This window comes from Pteronotus mesoamericanus, unplaced genomic scaffold (assembly GCF_021234165.1).
Source record: "Pteronotus mesoamericanus isolate MK-2021 breed Mesoamerican mustached bat unplaced genomic scaffold, CSHL_Meso_final scaffold_21, whole genome shotgun sequence".
Lineage (NCBI taxonomy): Eukaryota > Metazoa > Chordata > Mammalia > Chiroptera > Mormoopidae > Pteronotus > Pteronotus mesoamericanus.
In genome coordinates, this window is record NW_026555310.1 from 26,194,066 (window position 1) to 26,215,260 (window position 21,195).

The 21,195-nt window shown below is 35.2% G+C and overlaps 1 protein-coding gene across 3 annotated transcripts in view; it reads left to right on the forward strand.

Moving 5' to 3' along the window:
- The window catches only part of EPS8 (EGFR pathway substrate 8, signaling adaptor), a 154,321-nt gene that overhangs the window by 104,867 nt on the left and 28,259 nt on the right, over positions 1-21,195 (forward strand). For all 3 annotated transcript variants that reach the window (XM_054591397.1, XM_054591395.1, XM_054591396.1), the window contains 9 exons: positions 3,037-3,186; positions 5,810-5,892; positions 6,418-6,554; positions 9,365-9,438; positions 10,758-10,884; positions 12,695-12,783; positions 13,156-13,230; positions 18,226-18,374; positions 20,947-21,130. In XM_054591397.1, the coding sequence (XP_054447372.1) occupies positions 3,037-3,186; positions 5,810-5,892; positions 6,418-6,554; positions 9,365-9,438; positions 10,758-10,884; positions 12,695-12,783; positions 13,156-13,230; positions 18,226-18,374; positions 20,947-21,130 (1,068 nt within the window). The remainder of the gene's footprint in view (positions 1-3,036; positions 3,187-5,809; positions 5,893-6,417; positions 6,555-9,364; positions 9,439-10,757; positions 10,885-12,694; positions 12,784-13,155; positions 13,231-18,225; positions 18,375-20,946; positions 21,131-21,195) is intronic.

Consider the following 21,195-nt stretch of genomic DNA (forward strand, 5'->3'; position numbering starts at 1 on the left):
TCTTCAATATATGTATAGTAATCATTTAAATTAGTTTCTGTTTTAGTTTTTAAACAAATCTTAAAGCGTTTTACAAAATTACCTTAAAGTTTTATCAGTGAGGATAAAATATAATTTGGGAAACCTCTTTTTCTTTAACATTCTCTTTTGTTTATACCCATTTAAAAACATTTTTTAAAAAAATGTTTTTAATCCTCACCTGAGGACACATTTTATTGATTTATAGAGAGAGAGGGAGGGAAAGAGAGGGGAGAGAGAGAGAGAGAAACATCAATGTGAGAGAGAAACATCAATTGGCTGCCTCCCACACAATCTCTGACCAGGGATTGAACTCTCAAACCCTTGGTGCACAGGAGGATGTTCTAACCACCTGAGCCGCTCAGCCAGAACTATACCTATATTCTTTAATTTGGATTTTTTACTCTGAGAAATGTCCATGTGGCAAAATTTACATTCTTCCTTTAATGTATCCTCATAAATCATGAAAAATTTCCAAGAGAATCTTCTTCTTGAGATTCTCTAAATGGTTTAAGACTTTCTGGAATTAGGTAACCTGATAATTTTATACCGTTCCTCAAGATTAATTTCTTTCATGTTTTAACTGCTTATACAATAAGCAATCCCATGAAGATTAGGTAGGCGATGGTGCATTGTCTCCTCCTGGCACCCAGACTCTCCCACCCAAGGCTGAGAATCAAGCCTTTCAGAATCCCCTTCGCTGCATGGCCTTGGTTGTCGTTTCAACAAGTAATTTGCATGAGACATGGAGAAAGGAAGTGAAGTGGAAGCCACGATCTGCGGACAGTGCCGTGTTAAGACACAGTGGCTTTGCAGCCTGCTTTAGGAGCTCTCCCGTCAGGGTCGGGAAGTTCTCAAACCTCTCTTCGAGCTGCAGCTTCTCCGTACTGCAGTGCCTTGGGCTGACACCATTAGTAACTAACTTTTCCTGATCTCTTGGCCCCATCCTTCCAGGCCTTCACTCCCCAGCAACCACTACAGTCATGGAAGCCCTAATTCCTGTATTACACTCCTTATTTCCATAATTCTTACAGTGGCTCTCATTTCCTGCTCAAATGCAGACTGATCCAGCTTTATTCTAATCTCTATTAATAAACTTCGTATTATTATTTATCAGAAGACACTCCATACATTATATATGCCAAGTCAGAGATAGAGACATACATTATATATACAAAATTATATTATATATGCAAAACCAGAGAAAGAGGCATACATTTTTTTAACCATAAATTATTAGATGGAAGAAGTGAGGAAAAAATACACAGTGCTAAAATAAGGCCCCAATAGGGCATGATACTTCATGACATAGATTAATTACATGCTAGGCCAAGTCATATGCCAGTGAATGAGTGAATTGGGATGAAAGGATCTTGTGCATATTAACTTTTCATCAGCTCCACAGGAGACACCTTTTTTTTTCACACATGCACTGGCAGGTAAGATGTTGGAGCACTTAAAAGAGGACTTTTCTGAGCCCTGTCATCTAATAACATTTGAACTCCTAAGATAAAGAGAATATTATCATCACATTAGAGTGTTCTGATAGGAGTCGGGGTAAAATTTGCCCTTTCATGTCACCCACTGTGCACTGTAGGAGAACACCTGAGTGCTTCTGCAGTCATCGTAGTTCCAAAGAATTATGGAGAAAGGATATTACTATTTAATTTACTTTAGGAAAGAAAGAAAATTTATTATCTCTCTTGTATGGCTTCAAAGTTACACTTTATTTACTTTTATTGAATATATTGGGGTGACATTGGTTAATAAAGTTATATAGGTTTCAGGGGTACAATTCTATAATACATCATCTCTGTATTGTATCGCATGTTCACCACCCAAAGTCAAGTTTCCTTCCATAACCATTTATCCCCCCTTTACCCTTTCCTATCTTCCCCGACCTCTTTCTCTCCGGTAATTACCATACTGTTGTCTTTGAGGTTTTGTTTTGTTTTGCTTAATCCCTTTACCTTTTATACTCAGCCCCTCCCCTAACCCTCCCCCCTGACAGCTGTTTTCATGGAAACTGCACTTCTTGTTTCCCCTCGGCTGGATATCAGGGATTAGTATTTACAATAAGTTTTTGGTGTGATGTATATCTATGGGTGTCCATAATAGAAGCTGTTTTTTATATTCCAGTTATCAGAGATATCGTATTTTATGTACCTAAAATATATCACGATTTCTCCCATCAATTACATCGTGACACCGCGCACAAGTTGTGTAAAGCCATTACTATAAGGATGAGCACCTTAAATATCTCATTAAGTACAGAATTGTAATAGTGAGCAGAACATTCATTTAAGAAGTATTGTATTTAATCTGTTGGTATTCTATTTGCATGATTATTATAGGTTACAGAGTATTTACTTCTATACCACCAAATATTAATACCTTAATCATTTTGAAGAATATATTTCTCATAGAGATCCTTCTGACCCTATTGCTTTACATTTTTGGCTGGATTCTCTCTGTATAGTGAATTTTTGTATTTGATTCACTGAAATAGAGAATGTACAAATGACATATTATTCTTAGCCTACCATTTGTTTGTATGTATGTATGTATGTATGCAGATATGCATATTTGTATTTATGACTACTCTTCAAGTTAAAAAGAAAAATCTGATATTCCATAGCCAGATGGGAAAGAATATCATGTGAGATGGTGAATAATTTTGGAAAGAGCCCTCAGTTTACTATTTTTTTTTTGTTGAAGACATCATCTCTACCTTATAATCTGAGGAAACCAATAATGTTAAATTCAATATTCTGTTTATTAAGAACATAATTACATTTCTCTGCTAAATTTTCTCCATTTTTGTTGCTCTTTCTGCCACCTGCCAGGTAGCCCAGCCTTGTACCTACTCAACATCCATATCTACAAGTGTTTACTAATATTCATTGTCAATATGCTTTATGCACTTTAAAAATTATTTGTACAATGCCTAGAGCTCTTTGTGGAATAGATTTTATATATACAATAAAAAATAAGGCAAATTATATTTTTACTTTATAGAATGAACTGGAGAATTTTCCTTTAAATACAATCCAGCACTGCCAAGCTGTGATGCATTCCTGTAACTATGATTCAATTCTTGCCCTGGTGTGCAAAGAGCCAACTCAGAACAAGCCAGATCTGCATCTTTTTCAGTGTGATGAGATTAAGGTAAAAAGAATACTGAACTTCCTTTTCTTTTAAGCAAATGTTCTGGCAGCTTTGAATTATTTACTTCAGTCATATGGATAGTAGGTCCTAGATTTTTAGTTTCTTACAATTTAGTAAGGAAAACAAATCCTTTAGTATCTTCCTTAAGGGTTTCCAGGCCAAGTAAAGAAAGGGGCGATAGAATGGTATTAAAAAAATAAGATGCATTCTATTTATTTAAAACAATGTAGATAAAGTATTACATTATTCATTGAGTGACTTGGATTTATAATTAAAAATTGATTCTACAGAAATCATGTTTCATGGGCAATAAATAATCACAATATTGTTTTGTTTTACGATAATCACAAAACATATATTATTGCAATGAAGCACTTAGACATTTTCCAGGATATTGATTTAAAGTTCACCATTTTAATTAAGTGACTTGAATAATTGCTCAAGATTTGTAATGCCTAAGAGATAATGTGAAAATAGTTGAGCATAGTTACCAGTAATAACATGCTATATACTGAAGATTTGTATTTCAAAGTACACTATAAATATTCAAGCAATTATAATTTGTGATGCTTTATTGGACATTAAAAGTTATCTTCAACCTTGAATATCTTTATTTCGAAACTGATTTCTCTAAAGGGAAATCATTTTGGGTTGAGTTGATCGGTACCTTACCAAAGCAGTGATTTATCACTGTATATTTTAAAATAGACAGGTAATTTTTATCTTATGAAGAAATGTTGGGAGATTAGCAGAAAGTGTCACTCAATCTTTTCTGTATTTTTGACTCTAAAATATAATGTGATGAACTAAGATCGACTGTAAAAAGTGTATTTAATAATTTTATTCTTATTTCAATTTATGTCAATTTATTCTTATTTCAATTTAAAAATCTTGAAAAGAACTGTGACATTTAGGTAATTTATATATGAAATATTCCATCAGATTTTTGCTTAGTTCCTTTTGAAAGTTGTAAAGTATATTAAGAATTCTGCAAGGTTAGATTTAAATCAGTAAGTATTAAAATGAGTATTTTGTTATGAAAATACAGTGAGAGTTAAATCAGACATTTTAAAAGCAGAGGACTAAGCTAAAAGACATTTTTAAATGTCTTCATTTAAATTAAATCTGGTGTTTTGCCTCAATATTCCAAAAACCCCTCTGGAAACTGAGAGTTATTGTGCTAACTAAAGTTTCTGCATCTCAGTTTTGAGAATAAAGAGCTTGCTTTATTTGAACAGGGATGATGATATTGATGGATTCTAAACTGATTTACTGAATACTGTTTCATCCTCATTAAAAGTTTAAGTACTACTCTGTAGCTACATACATTTACTCATGGGTGCCATATTTCACATATGAGACTTAATTTTTTCTAGCCCCATTGAAAATATAAAGTGAAATATGATCTAGTTCCTTTTATATGGATCGCCTTGCAATGTCACTTTTGAGTTTTAAAGTTTCTTTATAACGGGACTTTCCCGATGTTCCTGCCCAAAGTTGTAATAAAATTTTCTTGAAATAGCCCCTGTAGGAAGCTCAGGGTCCCTAGGCATCTTCAGTTTTAATCTCCCACGTAACAGAAAGCCTTTGACACGATGTTTGGAGAGTCTTCCTGAAACTTCCTGAAACTTCCGACAGGAAGTTCTTACAGTGATAACACAAGTGAGTTGCATTAACACTCTCATTTAACTAGCAAGGTGACCTTGACCGCACCATCATATGAGTATTCCTTAGTTTACTTAATCATAAAAGAAGAACAGATTAGATAATCTTTAAGTGTCCTTCTGCTCTGAAATTTTATGATTACCTGTGCTTTGGTAGAAGAATATAAAATATATATAAATGAAAAATATACATAATTACAGAGAATAAGCAGTAACAAAAATAGGAGATGAATACATCCCAGCAAGAACCTAATATACAATAATAATCATTGGCTATAAATAAACTTCACAGACAGAATAAACCTCTTTGCTGCTAATCTCATCAATTCCCAACAAAACCAAATCAGATTTTCATTTTGGAAAAGTTGTTTGTTTGGAGAATGTTAATTTTTACCTGAAATGACAAAATAAAGTGGTTATCCATTAGGGCACAACCTAGTATTGGGGTTCATTCCATGATTATAGTGGCTTTGTCTTACGCTTAGAGTAATAACTCTGCTGGTACCGAGTGATTTGTTTCCATGGGTGAGTGGATGCCCAGTGGATCCTGAGGATGAGAGAGGGAAGGAATTCCACTCTCTACACACATGTGCTTCTAACTCCTTCATTTCTTCTCAGGAAGCGATATTTACCTAGTTACATTTTCAGCATATGATTATACTTTTACATTTGCAGATCCTTTTACATATTTGCCTTTATGCAGGAATAGCTGTAAACTAAAGAAAGGAATCTAGATTAAACAATATTTTAAAATTCCTTCAGTTTTTAAATCTTGTCATTATGAAGTTCAACATCAAAAAGAGGAAGGGAATGTTTTGAAAGCTGACTAAAAAGAACACTGTTCTTTTTCATCAAGACACTCATTGATTCAGAGGGAACATAATCCCTTTTTCTGTTTTAACCTACATATCAAGACAAGAAAATCTATAACCTCCGTGGTAACTTGTCTTTCATCACAGGCAAACCTGATTACTGAAGATATTGAAAGTGCAATCAGCGACAGTAAAGGAGGGAAGCAGAAGAGGCGGCCTGATGCCCTGAGGTAAAAACATAAAAGAAATTAAGGGGTAGAATTGATTGGCTTTTAAGCCTTTTTTCCTCTAAAGATTTATAAAAATTACTTTCAATGAAGATATAATTTACAGATTACAACCTGTAATCTCAAATCATTTGCCCTCCGAGGTGTGCCAGCGTGCGTGCAGCCGTTTCCCTCCATGTTCCTGGCCTTTCTCTGATGTGGCTTTTGCCACCTGTGTTGTCACAGTCATGAAAGATGAGTGGCGTTTCAAGGAAGGCGGCCTCCGGAATACAACTGGATATTAGGACTGTAGTTGGTTCACGGCCTTTCCAAATCACAGGAGACCCAGAAAAAGGTTGAACCTAGTTGAACCCAGAATTTAAAGTGTTTGTATTTCTTAAATATAATAGGGAATACTTAGGAAATCCCTTTTGTTCTACTCCTTGACATAGTTCTTCTTAACGTTGGAGAACTAAGACCATAAATTGAGAGAATTGATGTTATAGAACTAGAAATGGTAAAAATTGAACTTGTTTTCATTGTTTTTAGGATGATTTCCAAAGCAGATCCTGGTATTCCACCTCCACCCAGAGCTCCCGCCCCAGTGCCCCCTGGGACTGTGACCCAGGTGGATGTGAGAAGTCGGGTGGCAGCCTGGTCTGCATGGGCAGCTGACCAAGGGGACTGTGAGTATTTCTAGGAACTGATACTTAGCGTTTACTTACGATTGTGACATAGTTCTTGCTTTCAAATTCTGATGCTAATTTCTAAGCTGAAACTTGAGGTTAGTTTTATAAATTTAAATCTTAGGTAAAGGAAAGTTAAACTTGAACACTGCAAGATTGTTATATATGAGAGTTCAGACCAATCATGTAATAAATGTGGTGTTAGGATTAGAGTCTTTTTTTAAAAATGTGGTCAAAGGTGGAAAGTTTGACGCAGCTAACAATGAAAAGGATGGTAATAGAATAAATACCAAACAAGAGACTGTGAATGAAGTTTTTTAAACTTAAGATTATACTTCAAATTCTTTCTGTTGTTATTATCTTACTACTGTTTTCTTTTGGACAAATTGGTTGTGGTTACATGGAAAGAGTGGCGGGACAGCGGTAGGGCAGTGGAAAAGGCGTCCTCCATCTGGCTAACCGTGTCCAATAGGCCCTTTTTGTATAAACCGTCACTTTAACTTGACAGGTATTTGTAAAAACAAATAATTATGAGCATAGAACTTACTGTAACTTTTTATATGTCAGAATATTTTACCAAATTTGAAGTTTTTATGACTGGAAAAAGCCTTAAAATATGCACGGTTCAGTCTCTTCATTTTAAGGGTGAATAGATTGTGATTCAGCAAGTTTGAAGTTGATGAAGACTAGAGCTTCATTATTTTGCCTCCTAGTTCAATGAGACTTCCTTAGACACTTATCCTCTACAGAATGAAGCATCATTCACAGGGGATATCTATCAGTACAGACAGGTAGAACTTGATTGCCAAAATGAGTGACATTGGGACTGTATTTTGTGTCTAGTGAGTGAAAAGTTGGGCTCTGGATCAAGACTGGGATCTACCTGTGTGACCTTGGACAGTTTATCTGCCTGCGTTTCAGTGTCACTTATAAATAATACAACGGGGATAACAACTCATGGGTTGCTGTGAATCCGAAACAAATAATGTCTATAACACTAATGCAAAATAGTAAGCATAATTTGTGATTGTGCTCTTTTTCTTACCAAATTGAGATCATTTTATTTTCTGAAATGGTTTTCATTTTATTTAGATTTCTTCTATCCTTAAAGTTATTTTCAGAGGTTTACACATAAGCTAAGCTGCCAAACAGATGAAGGAAAGAAACCTTTGAAGCATTTATTTTTTTAAAATAAAGTTAACAGAATTATTACTTATTTTAACTTTATAACAGTTTCTGGTTTTAGGAATTATATAAATTTCTATTAATCCATTTTGTGTGTAAATTTTGTATGTAAAAAAAAAAAATTATGGGTTCCTGGGCTCATTAGATTTTCTCTAAATTTCTCTGCACAACCTCGCCTATGTGCGATAAGGTTTTCAGAACTAATTTACTCCTATGCCAAACAGAACACAATACTTACTCTGTGAGGTTCTATATGGGTGCAGGCCAGCTTTTAGTTGGAAAGATCCCCCAAAGAAGTACCTCTCTGGACCTTTTGAAGGCTTTGGCTGACTCAGGCTAAACATCTCCTTTGAATCCTTGCAGTTGCTCTTGCCCTGACTACCAAAATAATCTCTGCAGAACAGTGATAGTGGCAGTGGGAGTGGGGTGGCTAGTCAATGCCACTGAAAAACTCCAGGAAATACCCCGTCTCCCCTTTACCTCAGCCTCCCATCTTACCTCACCTCACCTCTCTGGACTTCCGAATAGCCGTATTTCAAGTTCAACTTGCTGCTTTCAGTAGTGTATACTATAGCCAAGATAGTAGCTGCCCATAGGTAAAATAGCAGTTAACTTGCAAGATTTTATACATATAAATTCTAATTATCTTAAAATACTTAATAGCTACTCATTAAGTTCCATTAAGACTTAGGGAGTTCTTTCTTTCTTTTATTTTTATTTTTGACAAGTATTCCTTTTATGGTGGGAGTTGGACCTAAAAGAGACATAGCAATGCAGAATTTTTATTATTTTTTGTAGTTCTGTATATTGAACGTCATGGGTTATGATGATATATCAAGAATTGTATTTCCATTAGTGATGATACATTTTTCCTGCTCCATCCATACATTGTATTTTCATTTAACCTACTGTGAAATGCATGTGCAAGTTTCTGTGTTTAGTGGTAGTTTTAACTTACTCATACCACCCAGGAAGGAGTTCATGATAATGACCTCATGGTTAACATCATTCTTTAGCCAAGTGAGCTAACTTAACATCTCGAATGCTTTTTAAGACATTTATTCTTTAATTTGCAAGTTTCTGTAGATATTTATCCTTTTAAAGCATATGGCTTAAAATTAATGAGCCCAACATTGAGGGTTCTGAGTTTAATGACAACTAGAATGTTAAGAAACACTATTATCAGAACCCCCAAAGCTTATTGTAATCACAGCATTGGAATACATAAAAAGTAGATGCTTTGTTGCATCAGAATTATTTGGCCACTATTTATGAAGTAGGTGCTTAAGCATGGATTTATATTTCTTGGTTTGGAATCGTAGGGTGCTAAGTTAGGGTTGGTTTCATAGGCAGCTGACGGAGGGAAGAGGGAGACTCGAGGGGAAATTACATGGTAGAAAAGCATAAAGGTGGAAAGCAAGGACTTCAGTTCTGCCTAACTACTTCTGTTAGTGGTGGCGAGGATGCACATCATAGGAGAGCAGAGTTTTGATTTTGTATCCAGTGAAGGTATTCCCTTTTGCAAATGGGCCCTTTTCTAATCAATTTTCTAGCCATTGTTTAATTACCTATATTGGTATTACTTAAGCAACAGTTTGAAAGAGTTACGATTCTTCTTATTCTAGTTGAGAAACTGAGGCAATATCATGGGCATGAAGAAACGCCTGAGATGATGGCAGCCCGAATTGACAGAGATGTGGTAAGCACGGCATTCGTATTGAGATCATTGGCTTCGTTTTCAAATAGGAAAAAATATTTACACAGAAAATGAGGTTGATTAAATAAAGATGTTTATGGAAACTATTTTCTCTTTCTAGTGGCAGTTACGCTCTTTGAATTATTTTTCTTCATAACTATTTGTGCCTTTATGGCAATATTAACTAGTAGACTTTATGCAGATCTTTAATGAGCAGTAAATAGAAGAATTAACATTCACTAGTTTACAAAGGAATTTAAATGGAATTATCAGATTTAAGGATTTTTCGGGGTTCTTTTGTAATTTTAAATTCATAATTGAAATATTTTTTAATGTGTCTTAATGGAATTTTTAAAAAATATTTTATAATGCCTGAAAGATAAAAGTTAGGTGGTACTTCTAAGGGTAGATATGTAAATTCTAATTTCTTATGAAGGATAAGGCTATATTTATTTTATTTTTCCATAGTAATTTACTTGCAAAATGGCGATCCCTTGTGATGTAATCATGAAGTATGATGTCAGTATAACTACTTTTTATGCTATACTCATGTTCAATTTGGAAACAAATAGGAATTTGAAGTTTGGAATTTAATTTTTATATCGCATGACTACTTACTATGCTTAAAAGTACATTTAATCCCACTTTCTAGTTTTTAAATTAGAAGAATGTCAAGTTTCACATGTACAAGAGAAAGTCAGCTAAGACTTATAGTATACAAGATAACAAAGATTGATCTGATGATTCCTGAAAGCTTAGTTCATCATTAATTGTATTTTACCACGTAGAACTGTAAGAACACAGTTACTATATATGCCTGTTACTGTACATTATCTAGGTCTTGAATAGGTTATCACAACATTTTGTATACCTTTAATCCCATGACATAATATTGTTGGTGCTTTATTGGTACATTTATTAGAAAAACAGAAATGCTCAGTGCTTTACTAACAAAATGTTTCTTAGAATTATTTTTCCTTAACTTTATGTGGAGAACATTATGAAAGAATTAGAGTAATTGAATATAATTAATGATCTGAAGAGATATTGTTGAATGTTTTCTTTGTGATATTGAAAATAGAGCAAAATTAAGCTAAAGAAAAATGTAGCTTAAAAATGTAAGTAAAGAAAAATGTCAGACTTAGGCCACAGGTGTATTTAGTTCAATTCTTAGAATTGGTGACAAACCTGAAATTTGCATATGGGAAGTGGTTTTTTTTCTTTATTTTTTTAACTTTCTGATTTTTCTTTACTAACTGTGTATAGCCAAGGCAAAAAAAATAGTTGTGTTTTATATTTAATTATTTAATTTCTAATTTCAGCAAATCTTAAACCACATTTTGGATGACATTGAATTTTTTATCACAAAACTCCAAAAAGCAGCGGAAGCATTTGCTGAGCTTTCTAAAAGGAAGAAAATTAAGAAAGGTAAAAGAAAAGGACCAGGAGGTAAGTTGGATGTTTTTTATCTTCTAAAGACCAATCAGAACATCAGTCATAGGCCATTTCTGCCTTTCTGAACTGCTCAGCAAAACTCCATTGACAGTGAACCGAGGATCCTTTTGTTTTTTATTGTATTTTTTTCCATTATCATTTAGTTCCTTTATACCCCCTCCACCTTAGCCCCGGCATAGTCACCACACTGTTGTCCAAGTTTCCTTCTATAGTTTTGGGATAGCACCAGAGATTTAGGCAGAGACTAAGATTCACCCAGAGAATAGTCCATTCTGGTTTGGAGTTGGCTACAGTTAAGAAAGACTCAAGGATTCTTGACCTAAATTACAGAAACTCTGTATTTTACTCTGAGATTCAGGTAATGGCTATGTGTTGGTAGCAATTATAAAATTAATGTCTGATAAAGAATGTCATACCTCTATTCTTGTCATATTCGGATGTATTTTATTGTAAATATTGAACCTCATTGTTTTGTTAAATAAAAGGACTGACTTTTCTCATTAAAATAGATACAGATGTCAATGGATTTGAATTTTTTTTTATCATAACACTCCAAAAGTATATACAAACAATCTTTTAGAGCACTATAGTTCGGCTATTTAAAAATGTCACCAAAATGTATAAAATTATGATTATGGAACAAAATTCTATAGACTGAAATATATTAAAAAGTAGCAAATAAACATCCCTTTCATTTCCCATGACTTCCAGATCTTTCTCTAGCTTATATCTACATTGTAAGCATGTGAGCTGTATACTTGTCCTGCAGATGTGGATATACCTCACCTCTGTTATTCTGAAATTAAGTATTACTGCCTCCTGATGTCTCACACCACTTAGTGCTCCTGTATTCTTTATGAAAGGTATACTGTCCCCTCAGTCACTGGGATTCAACACCGCAGATTCTTCTATGACAATTCTCTACTGCGTAGTCAACATTGACTTTATTTTTTCAGTGTCTCTTTTACCCAGTTTTTCCCTTTTCATTTTCATAACCAGAATATGCTTCAAACTAGCATCAGTTTTTTACTCAGCTTTCTAACCAGTTGTTAAGCCTCCAGTCTTATTCTGTGAAGAGATTTGTCTTAAAGCTCTAGGACAGTCACTTTATTCTACTGCTGAAAAGTACGTTAATTCCATGTTCTCTTCCTTAAGTCCTCACTCACACAGACAGTCAAGGTCATCCACAGTCTAACCTTGATTTGCTTTAGCATTCTTATGCTTCTTTGTTTTAATGTTGTTATTTCATCTACATGCAATTTCCTTTTTCCATATTTTTGCTTATGCTGTTTTTATCCAAGTATGATGTTTTTCTTACCAAATTGCTCTGGAATAAAACTTTTAAATCTCACCTTAAAAGCTACTTTCCCTTTGAAACATCTTTTAGATATATATTTCTCTATCTAAAAGAACCAGGTGCAGTGTCTTTCTAATAGCACTTAGTTGGTACATCCATGTCTGCTATTAGATTTTAAGGGCCTTAATAGTAGGGCTTGTAACTTATACATTTTTATAGTGTTCATAATAATAAGCACAATGACTGACATTTAGAAGGGCTACAATATAAACGTGTGGAATCAAACGAGGAATTGGTGGTACCTAAAGGCAGAGGAATCCATTTCAAATGTCAGCTCATCCTAATTTGTTATAGTCAGACTGAGACATGGTGGAGTAAGTAGATAGCATGATACCTGGTATGATCATCAAACTTTACAGACATAAATGTGTTTTTATTTTGTATTTTTTCATTTTATGTACTTTTTGGCAATTTGCTCTCATCTACCCCTCCTTCTTATTTCTTTAGAGGGTGTTTTAACTCTGCGGGCAAAACCTCCACCTCCTGATGAATTTATTGACTGTTTTCAGAAGTTTAAACATGGATTTAACCTTCTGGTAAGTGAAATTTATACATAATTAATAGAAACAAATGAAAGAGATCAAAGTTTAGCCAAAATGGTCCTGATTAAAGTAAGAGATAAAATTGTTCTCATAGATTTTCTTTTGTATATATGTTTTTATTTGCCTTTAATTAGAACAACAGATTATAAAACATGTACATCTGAGAGACCTGATCAAGAAAGAATGACTCCTTTTTTTAAAAAACTAAATTTTCCTAGTCTGAGTCACCCGTGTTAATTAATATACTAAAAAATGAATCTAGTCGTAAGAACTCATCATCTGAGTCTATGTTGGACATCCTTGAATGTCTGCCTTTCACTCAATTACATCATAGTAATATGTTTGTTTATTTTCTTAATGTTACAGGCCAAACTGAAGTCTCATATTCAGAATCCTAGCGCTGCAGATTTGGTTCATTTTTTATTTACTCCATTAAATATGGTAAGGTGTTATTAATTTAAGAAATTAATGTTTTTCCACCCCAAGTGTCTATTTAGATTAGATAGTTTTTCTATATTACCTTGCTACCTGTGAAATTTGAGAGTTTAAAAGAGCCTTGGAAATCATGTATTTTAAACACCTTACTTTATAGCTGAGCACACTGATGTCTCTGACAGAGCTAGGGAAATGAAAAGAAGTAAAGATTTATTGGATACTAGTGTTTCAGCAGATTCTAGTATAGTATAAATGGCATGAGTAATAGAGACGTTTTTCTCTTTCTCACAAAACAGGCTAGGCACTAGGAGCCTAGTGCTGGATGGATGGCTTTCCTTCACAGTGTTGTTCCAAGACCCAAAGTCTCTCCTTTGAGGTGTTCTTTTATCCCCTGAGCTGTCTCTGATTCATTGGTTCGTTTATCGATTTTATTTAACAAACACTAATTGGCAGCCTGCTGTGTGCTTGGCATTATTAGTAGCTCATCAGGACCAGAACCGATATAAATTCTTACCCTTTTAGAACTGTGTATCAGTATGAAGGGACAAACAGTAAACTAAATAAATTTATAACTAACACAGTTCACAAAAAATAAATGGTGTGTGAAAAAATACAGCAGGGAAGGTGAACAGGGAGTTTCAGGTGTGCATGTGTATGTGTGTTAACAATTTTTGAATAGAGTTGGTTAAGGGAACAACTCACTGAAAAGGTGTCATTTGAGCCAACAAAGTGAGGCATGAGTCATGTGGATTTCTGAAGAAAGAATTCCAGGCAGAGAACAGCTAATGCAAATGCTTTTAGATGTTAACATGTAAGTCTTGTTCTTGGAATAAATAGGTGACTTGAACAGAGTAGGGGAGCATATCTCAATTAGAAGGAGATGAGGTCAGCAAATAGGCAGGCATACCTTGTTTGTCCTTATATGTGATTGTGAAGCCTTTGACACTTTCGGAGGGTCTTCAACAAAAACAGATTGCCCTGGCTGCAATGTTTAGAAATTTGGGGAAAGAAGGGACTGGGGTAGATATTAAAACAACCCAAATGAGAGATTACATTTTTGGACCAAGTAGTATTGGAGATGATGAGAAAAAGTCAGATTCCAGTTATAAATCATAGAAAAAACAAGATCTGATGGTAGATTGGATGTGGTATACAAGAGCCAAGGATGTTGCCAAAGTTTTTGGCCTGAGACTGGAAGGACAGACGGATTAATTGAGATACCTGGGTAAAACGGATTTTTTGAGGAAAATAAGAAACTCAGTTTTAGTCATGTGAAAATTGAGATATATCCAAATGGAAAAACTTGAATTGGTAGTTGAATATTTGAATTTGGAGTTCATGGAGAAATCAGGCCTTCAGATATAAATTTGAGGATCACCTATGTATAGAAAGCATTTAAAGCCATGAAATCAGATGTTGTCACCAAGGGAATGATTATAGATAAAGAATAAGGACTGATGGAACTTACGGCATTTTCAGTGTGAGGGGATTGGGAAGGACCAGCAAAGAAGATTGAGAAGTAACAGTCAGTCAGGAGAAGAAACACAAGTTTATTGTGGTGTTCTGGAAGCCAAATGAAGAAAAATGTTGCCAAGAGGAAGAGTTAAGCCGCTACGTTGGCTATCCATGGCGGAAGCTTATCTCCTTGTCCTGGCGAGAGCTGAGCAGAGTCAAAGAAAGACAGCTTTGTCTTTAAAGGGGTAACTCTGGACTTCAAAAGATAATTTCTGCCATTATCCAGTTGGCCTGAACTTCCTCACAGGGCCACACCTAACACCAAAGGAATACAGTTTCCATCTGTGTGGCTATGTGTGCATCTAAATGCAGAGCCTTCTCCTTCTAGAAGGAAGAAGAGAGTGGATGCTAGGGGACAAATAGCAGTCTCTGGCCTGCACACTGTGTTTTTGGTACAGTGATATGCACATAACACAATATTACCCTCAGAAAACTTCCTTCTCATATATGTACATTTTTGTACAAGGTATAATTCTTGAAGCTAACAAAATGGTGTCCTGGGAACAATTCCCTTTGTGAAGGGCTGGAATGATATCCAAGAAAAGGGAATACTACTTGTGTCTTAGGCCAGGGTCCAAGATACATATCTTCATTTTCTAGAATTTTAACATCCGGGTATGCTCTCTCCTTATACATTGAATGAAGTGGGCACAGTCATGGCCCTCCTTTCCCATTTTACATTTCTTATATTTAGAAATAGTATAGTAGTGGTTTTTCTAAACTGGCCCTGTGTGAACAGCCTCATCCTGCTGGAGAGCTGGGAGAATGAGCTGGAATAATGTCTAAGGGTACATGACGGAAAGTGCTGAAGCCTGGGGAGAGCCTGGCAACAGAGAGCAGACGCGCAGTTGTTGACCTTGCCCGCAGTCGGATCCAGAGGAGGCTGGGCTACAAATCACCTTGTCTGTAATTCTACAAATTTGATTTAGGTCATTTCCCTTTTTGTAAGGAGGACAGGTGAGAGAGAAGAGGAAAAAAGGTAGAACTTTCTTTTAAGAACTTCCAAGAGGACAGAGTTTCCTATTTTGCGGGCTAAGGCAGGGATGTGTGGAGTGACTGGGAGTGGGTCACCCCGTGGAAAGAGCAAACGATTACTTTGTAGAGTGATAAGAGCAGTAGAGTGACAATGGTTAGTATTGCTCTGTGTATTATTTCTATGATTTTTTTAAAAGAGTAGGAATAGTAACTATATGAAGCAGATAAATTTCACTATTTTTTAGTTTAGAGTGCTAGATTGTGGTCATTGAGTTCTTTAATCTTTATCAAAAATGGAGCAAATTCAGCATTTCTCATAGGTTTTACTTGAATAGCAGAGAAAATGGGGAAAAAAGAGAATCCAAGTAATAAAAAGGAATAAATCTCATTCTTCTTTCACCAAGGGTAACCTGAAGGACAGTATGAAATTAATATTGCTTAACAGCCATAGGAAAGTAAGTAACATTATTAGCCTGAATATCAGAACTGGGCAATAAGAAATTAGAAGGTGAAAATCCAAAATGACATCAGTAATTTATGAGTGCTTCCATATGTTGCTGCTGTACATAGAGCATCAGATTTCTACTTCTCTAGTTATTGTTGAATAATTCTTTCTGTATAAACCTTTTTAAAAATTAAGGCCATTCATATGCGAAGAAACTGATGTGAAGAAGCTCATTAACAAAATTTATATATTTTTATTCTATAACACATTGGAGTACAAGGAAGTATTATTTATAAAGCAGTTTTTGCCACCTCCTCTCATTCATTTCACACCTTCACAGATGATAAGTAGATACCTAGTCATTACATAAAGTAGAAGTATAAAATAATGGGTCTGTTTTCCTTAACATAGAAAATTTAGTCATTCTGATTAGGCTCTGTATCTGAAAACATTGATTTATTTATTTTTCCTCAAAAATGACTCCTTATTAATAGATAATACTTCTTATTATTAGAATAATAATATTCTAGAAGTATTATGCCCCCCCCCCCCCCCACCAAGCATAATACTTCTATTGCTTCATTTAATGTTCTGCCTATAGAGCCCCAGGCATTTTACTTGGGGATGGGAAGGAACATTTATTCAGACCTGACCACCAGCCAGACAAAGTGTAGTGACTTTACACCTTGTGAGTCCCTCCCTAGTCTACCCTCAGCATCGGTATGCAAGTGTAGGCACAGCGCACATGCACGCACACGTGCCTGCTCACATTCCTGACAGGGAAGGACGGCCCATAGCCTTTTATTTACCTCCTTTCATTTTATTCCCCCTTCCCTCTGTTAAAACAAAGATTCTCACTTTTTCCTCCTAGTCATCCCTGCGTATTTACTGGAAGTGCTAATAGGGCTTGGAAGTAAGAAATGACTCTGTCAGGCTGTCAAGGTAGATTTTGTTCTTAAATAAGAGCCTACCTCCCTTATCCTTCGGTTTTTCTTTTGTTTGTTTTCATTCATTCCCTTAACACTGTGTCTTCTGCAGTTCAAAGTGAGATAAGTCTTGGTCCAAGTCCTCAAGGGAGGAGAAACTGAATACTAAGCCATAAGTTACAATGTAATTTGTTACTAATAAGCATAAATGATTTTGGGGACACCAAGGTGCATCAGAGTTACACTGTGGAGTTAAGAAGGGCTTCCCAGAAGAGGTGGTAGCTAAGTAGAATTCTTAATGATGGAGGAGGGCCTTCTGGGAAGCACCAGCATGTGCAGACCCTCAGAGGGATCCTCCTGCAAAGCGGTCTCAGAACACCTGGCTGGCTGGAGAGAAAGTGACTTTTGGTCTGGTACCATTCAAAAAAATTCCATTTTTCTTGTGCCATATCTCTGGGAAGGTGAGATTTTTATAAAAGGGCTCTGGTTTCTGCTCTAGGAGATAATTACCGTTCTTTAGTCAGGAAATAGCCCCTGAGAAGTAAATTTGAAGCTGTTTTTGGAGATCCACTTATCATCACTTGGTTTATCAGAGAGTTACACCTGTTTCTGTTAGTCATTAAATTATCCATTTCAAATCAGAACAATTTCCTGGAAGTAAATTCTGTGAAAAAAATACATTCTTTCACCTTTCTCTCTGGATCCTTTTATTTTTGTACATCTTTATAGGCACAGTTACAGACTGTTAACCAGAGCATGTTTCTCTCTGTAGTCTTCTTTTCTGGAACCACATTTTTCAAGTTTGGCATAATAGATTTGCAGTAGAGATACATTTTTTTTTTTTAAATCAGAGTTTATTAAACTATATGACTTCGAATTTTCTGCATAGACATTAGTATTTTCCAAGTAAGGTTCAGTCATAGACAAATTCTGTGAAAGCTGTTAAATTATTAACTCTTTGTTTTAGATTATTAGGCACCAGTGGGCTGGACAAAATGATTTGGCAAGCTGTTTTTTGATTCAGTAGTGCATTGCACAACATCAAAATTTAATTTGAGTACATAAAACCAGTGCATGGCTTTTGAAAACATACAAATAATTATCATCTTCTTGCTAAAAAATAATTTATTGTCATTTTAGGTGGTGCAGGCAACAGGAGGTCCTGAACTAGCCAGTTCAGTACTCAGCCCCCTATTGACTAAGGACACAATTGACTTCTTAAATTATACTGTCAATACCGATGAAAGGCAGCTGTGGATGTCATTGGGAGAAACGTGGATGAAAGCCAGGTAAACATATATGAGTTTAGTATTTAATACCTATCATATTTATTGTTCTTTGTTTATTACATAGATCTAACAACACATTTATTTAACCTTCTATAACCTTCTATGTATGAAGGAATAGGTGTTATAGATGAAAAAGCCTAAACTCATAAAAGGCCAAACGTCTGGTAGAGAAGATAGAAGTGTATGAAATATAATCAATCCTTGATAAATACCAAGGTGACCCATAAGCAAGCTGCTGTTTGTTGGCAAGGTGGAGCAGTCAGGAAGGGGATTTAGAGACGAGGGTAGTTGGCTTTCAAAGAAGAACTGGCATTTAAAATCAACAGATAAAAACATTAGGTAGATATATATGTGTTTCTATGTATACCTGTGTGTGTACATATACTGTCTGCTAGTCACTCTTTCATCCTCTTTGTGCACAGGTACGGTATTATTGCTATTTTACAGATGAGGAAATTGAGACGTAGAAAGGTTAAATAATTTTCCCAAAGCTACACACCTCATAAGTGGCAGAGCTGGGATTTGAACCTAGGCAATCTGGCCCTGTAGTCAGTGTTCATAGTTTTTCTCCTACACTGCCTGTCGGCAGGATGAGTAGGATTTCCACGAATACACAGAGAAAGGGCCTTCACATAGGAGAAGCTCTAGGGAAGGCATGAAGCAGAAGTTCAGGAGACGAGTATGACACTGGGTTTAACTGGAATATAGCCTTTGGGTAATGAGTGAGTGTGGAGAATGGGGAGGAGCAACGGTGCTATATGCGGCTCACAGAAATGGGCCGGGCTGGGGCAGGAAGGCTCTGGACACCACACCGTGGGGTTGGGGCGAGGCTCTGCAGGCTGTGGAGAGCCCATGACTTTGTGAAGCAGAGTGTGACATAAACCCAAATGTTTTAGAAAGGTCACTGTGTTAGTCGAGTCTAGTAAGGACAAGGACAGAAGTGACTAGAGGCAAAGGAGCCCCCTGGGATGGTAATGCCATAGTAGAGGTTAATTGTTTTTATTTTTAAAAAAATTTTATTGTTTATTGGATAATATTGATTAATAAAATTATGTAGGTTTCAAGCGTATGTTCCTGTAATACATCATCTGTATATTGCATAGTGTGTTCACCACCCCAAATCAGATCTGGAACTAGAATTGTTGCAGTGGGAATGGAAAGGAGGAGGGGGCAATTTTAAGAATTGTATCTTATCAATAAAATGATCGTGGAAGACAAATCATTAACAATTGCAGTTAATGTTAAAGTTTGCTGAGCAAAGCAAGTTGTAAGAGTTTTTCTCTTTTCCTTATATGTGAATAAATACTTTTTGCTTTCCTTACTTTTCCAAATCCTTTTATTTCTCGCAATACTTAAGGTGAATCATTCACTATGGTCACTTACAAGCTTGGCTTCCTAGTGCTTTTGTCTGCCTACAAGTAATGACCTCGTTCACATTTTTTCCTTCATTCTTCTGTTGAAACAAACCTACATTTTAAACTTTGGCAACTGCTTTTGTTAGATATAGTTTACACATTGAATGGTTTACCAAGCAGAATACTATATAAAAACAATAACTGAAGTTATTGAGAGTATCAAATTTATTTAAATTACTTATATTAATATATCATACTATTTATATATCATACCATATAAAAACTGATTAAATAGGTTTCTTAAATCTGTTAGATTCATGTGGATTGTGATTTTTATGATAAGCCTAGGTAAGATATTTTAATTTTTATAGTATTAGGAAGTGAATACACTGACTTGAAAACTCCTGAAGATAAAAATAATCATGAAGGTACATAATAATCTAAATACAATGGCTAATTTCATCATAGTAAAAATATAATCTAAAGAATTAAACCATGTAGGAGAGAGAAAACAACATATTTTAGCAGAAATGAAGCTATAACTTCTGCCCTCCTTATGTTCATAGTTCATAAGTGATTAAGAGCCTGTAGAAATACACGTCACTCATAGTCATTAATTAGTGAATGAGTAATGATGATGATTACGGATTAGTCCTAACTTGATTTTACTGATTAAAATGTAGCTGATGCATTTAATTTATGAATTCCGTAATGTTTTATTTTAGGTGATTTCATAAATTAAAAAACCATAAACCTTAAGAACATTCTCTGCTATTTTCTCTTTTGAAAAATATATCTAATATCAGGAGATTTCATAATGATAGGAGGGGAATAAAGTGAAAGATGACAATCTGAAACTACTTTAGGTGGTAGAGAAGTTTATGCTCTAAATACAAAGCATGTTTCCTTCCCAAATTTTTGAAAACCCATATCCATGTTTAAAAGGTGAATTAATGGGGAACTGAGACATTGTGGTGAAAACAGGTAATGAAGCAGAATTCAATTTTCCTTTCATTTTACATGTATTACATATGAGTACAAACATGTTCACTGGATTCCTTTTTTTGGTGGAGGGAGAACAGATTAAGTATGCGTTGTTTCTGTTATTTTATCCATTTGTTTTTGTGTTTCATGGCTAGCCTTACTAAAAATAATCTCGAGCATGAATGCATTTCTTAATTTTATTTTATTTTATTTGTCTCAATATCCTTCTACAGAGCAGAGTGGCCAAAAGAACAGTTTATTCCACCATACGTCCCACGGTTCCGCAACGGGTGGGAGCCCCCAATGCTGAACTTCATGGGAGCTCCAGTGGAACAAGACCTTTATCAGCTGGCTGGGACTGTGGCCAACGTAGCAGAACATCAACACAGACATGAAACAAAAAGATATTCCACAGAGGTAACGTGTTTTTTTTAACATATCCTTTGCAGAAAATGCAAGGATCTGTGCCTTTTCTTGTAATT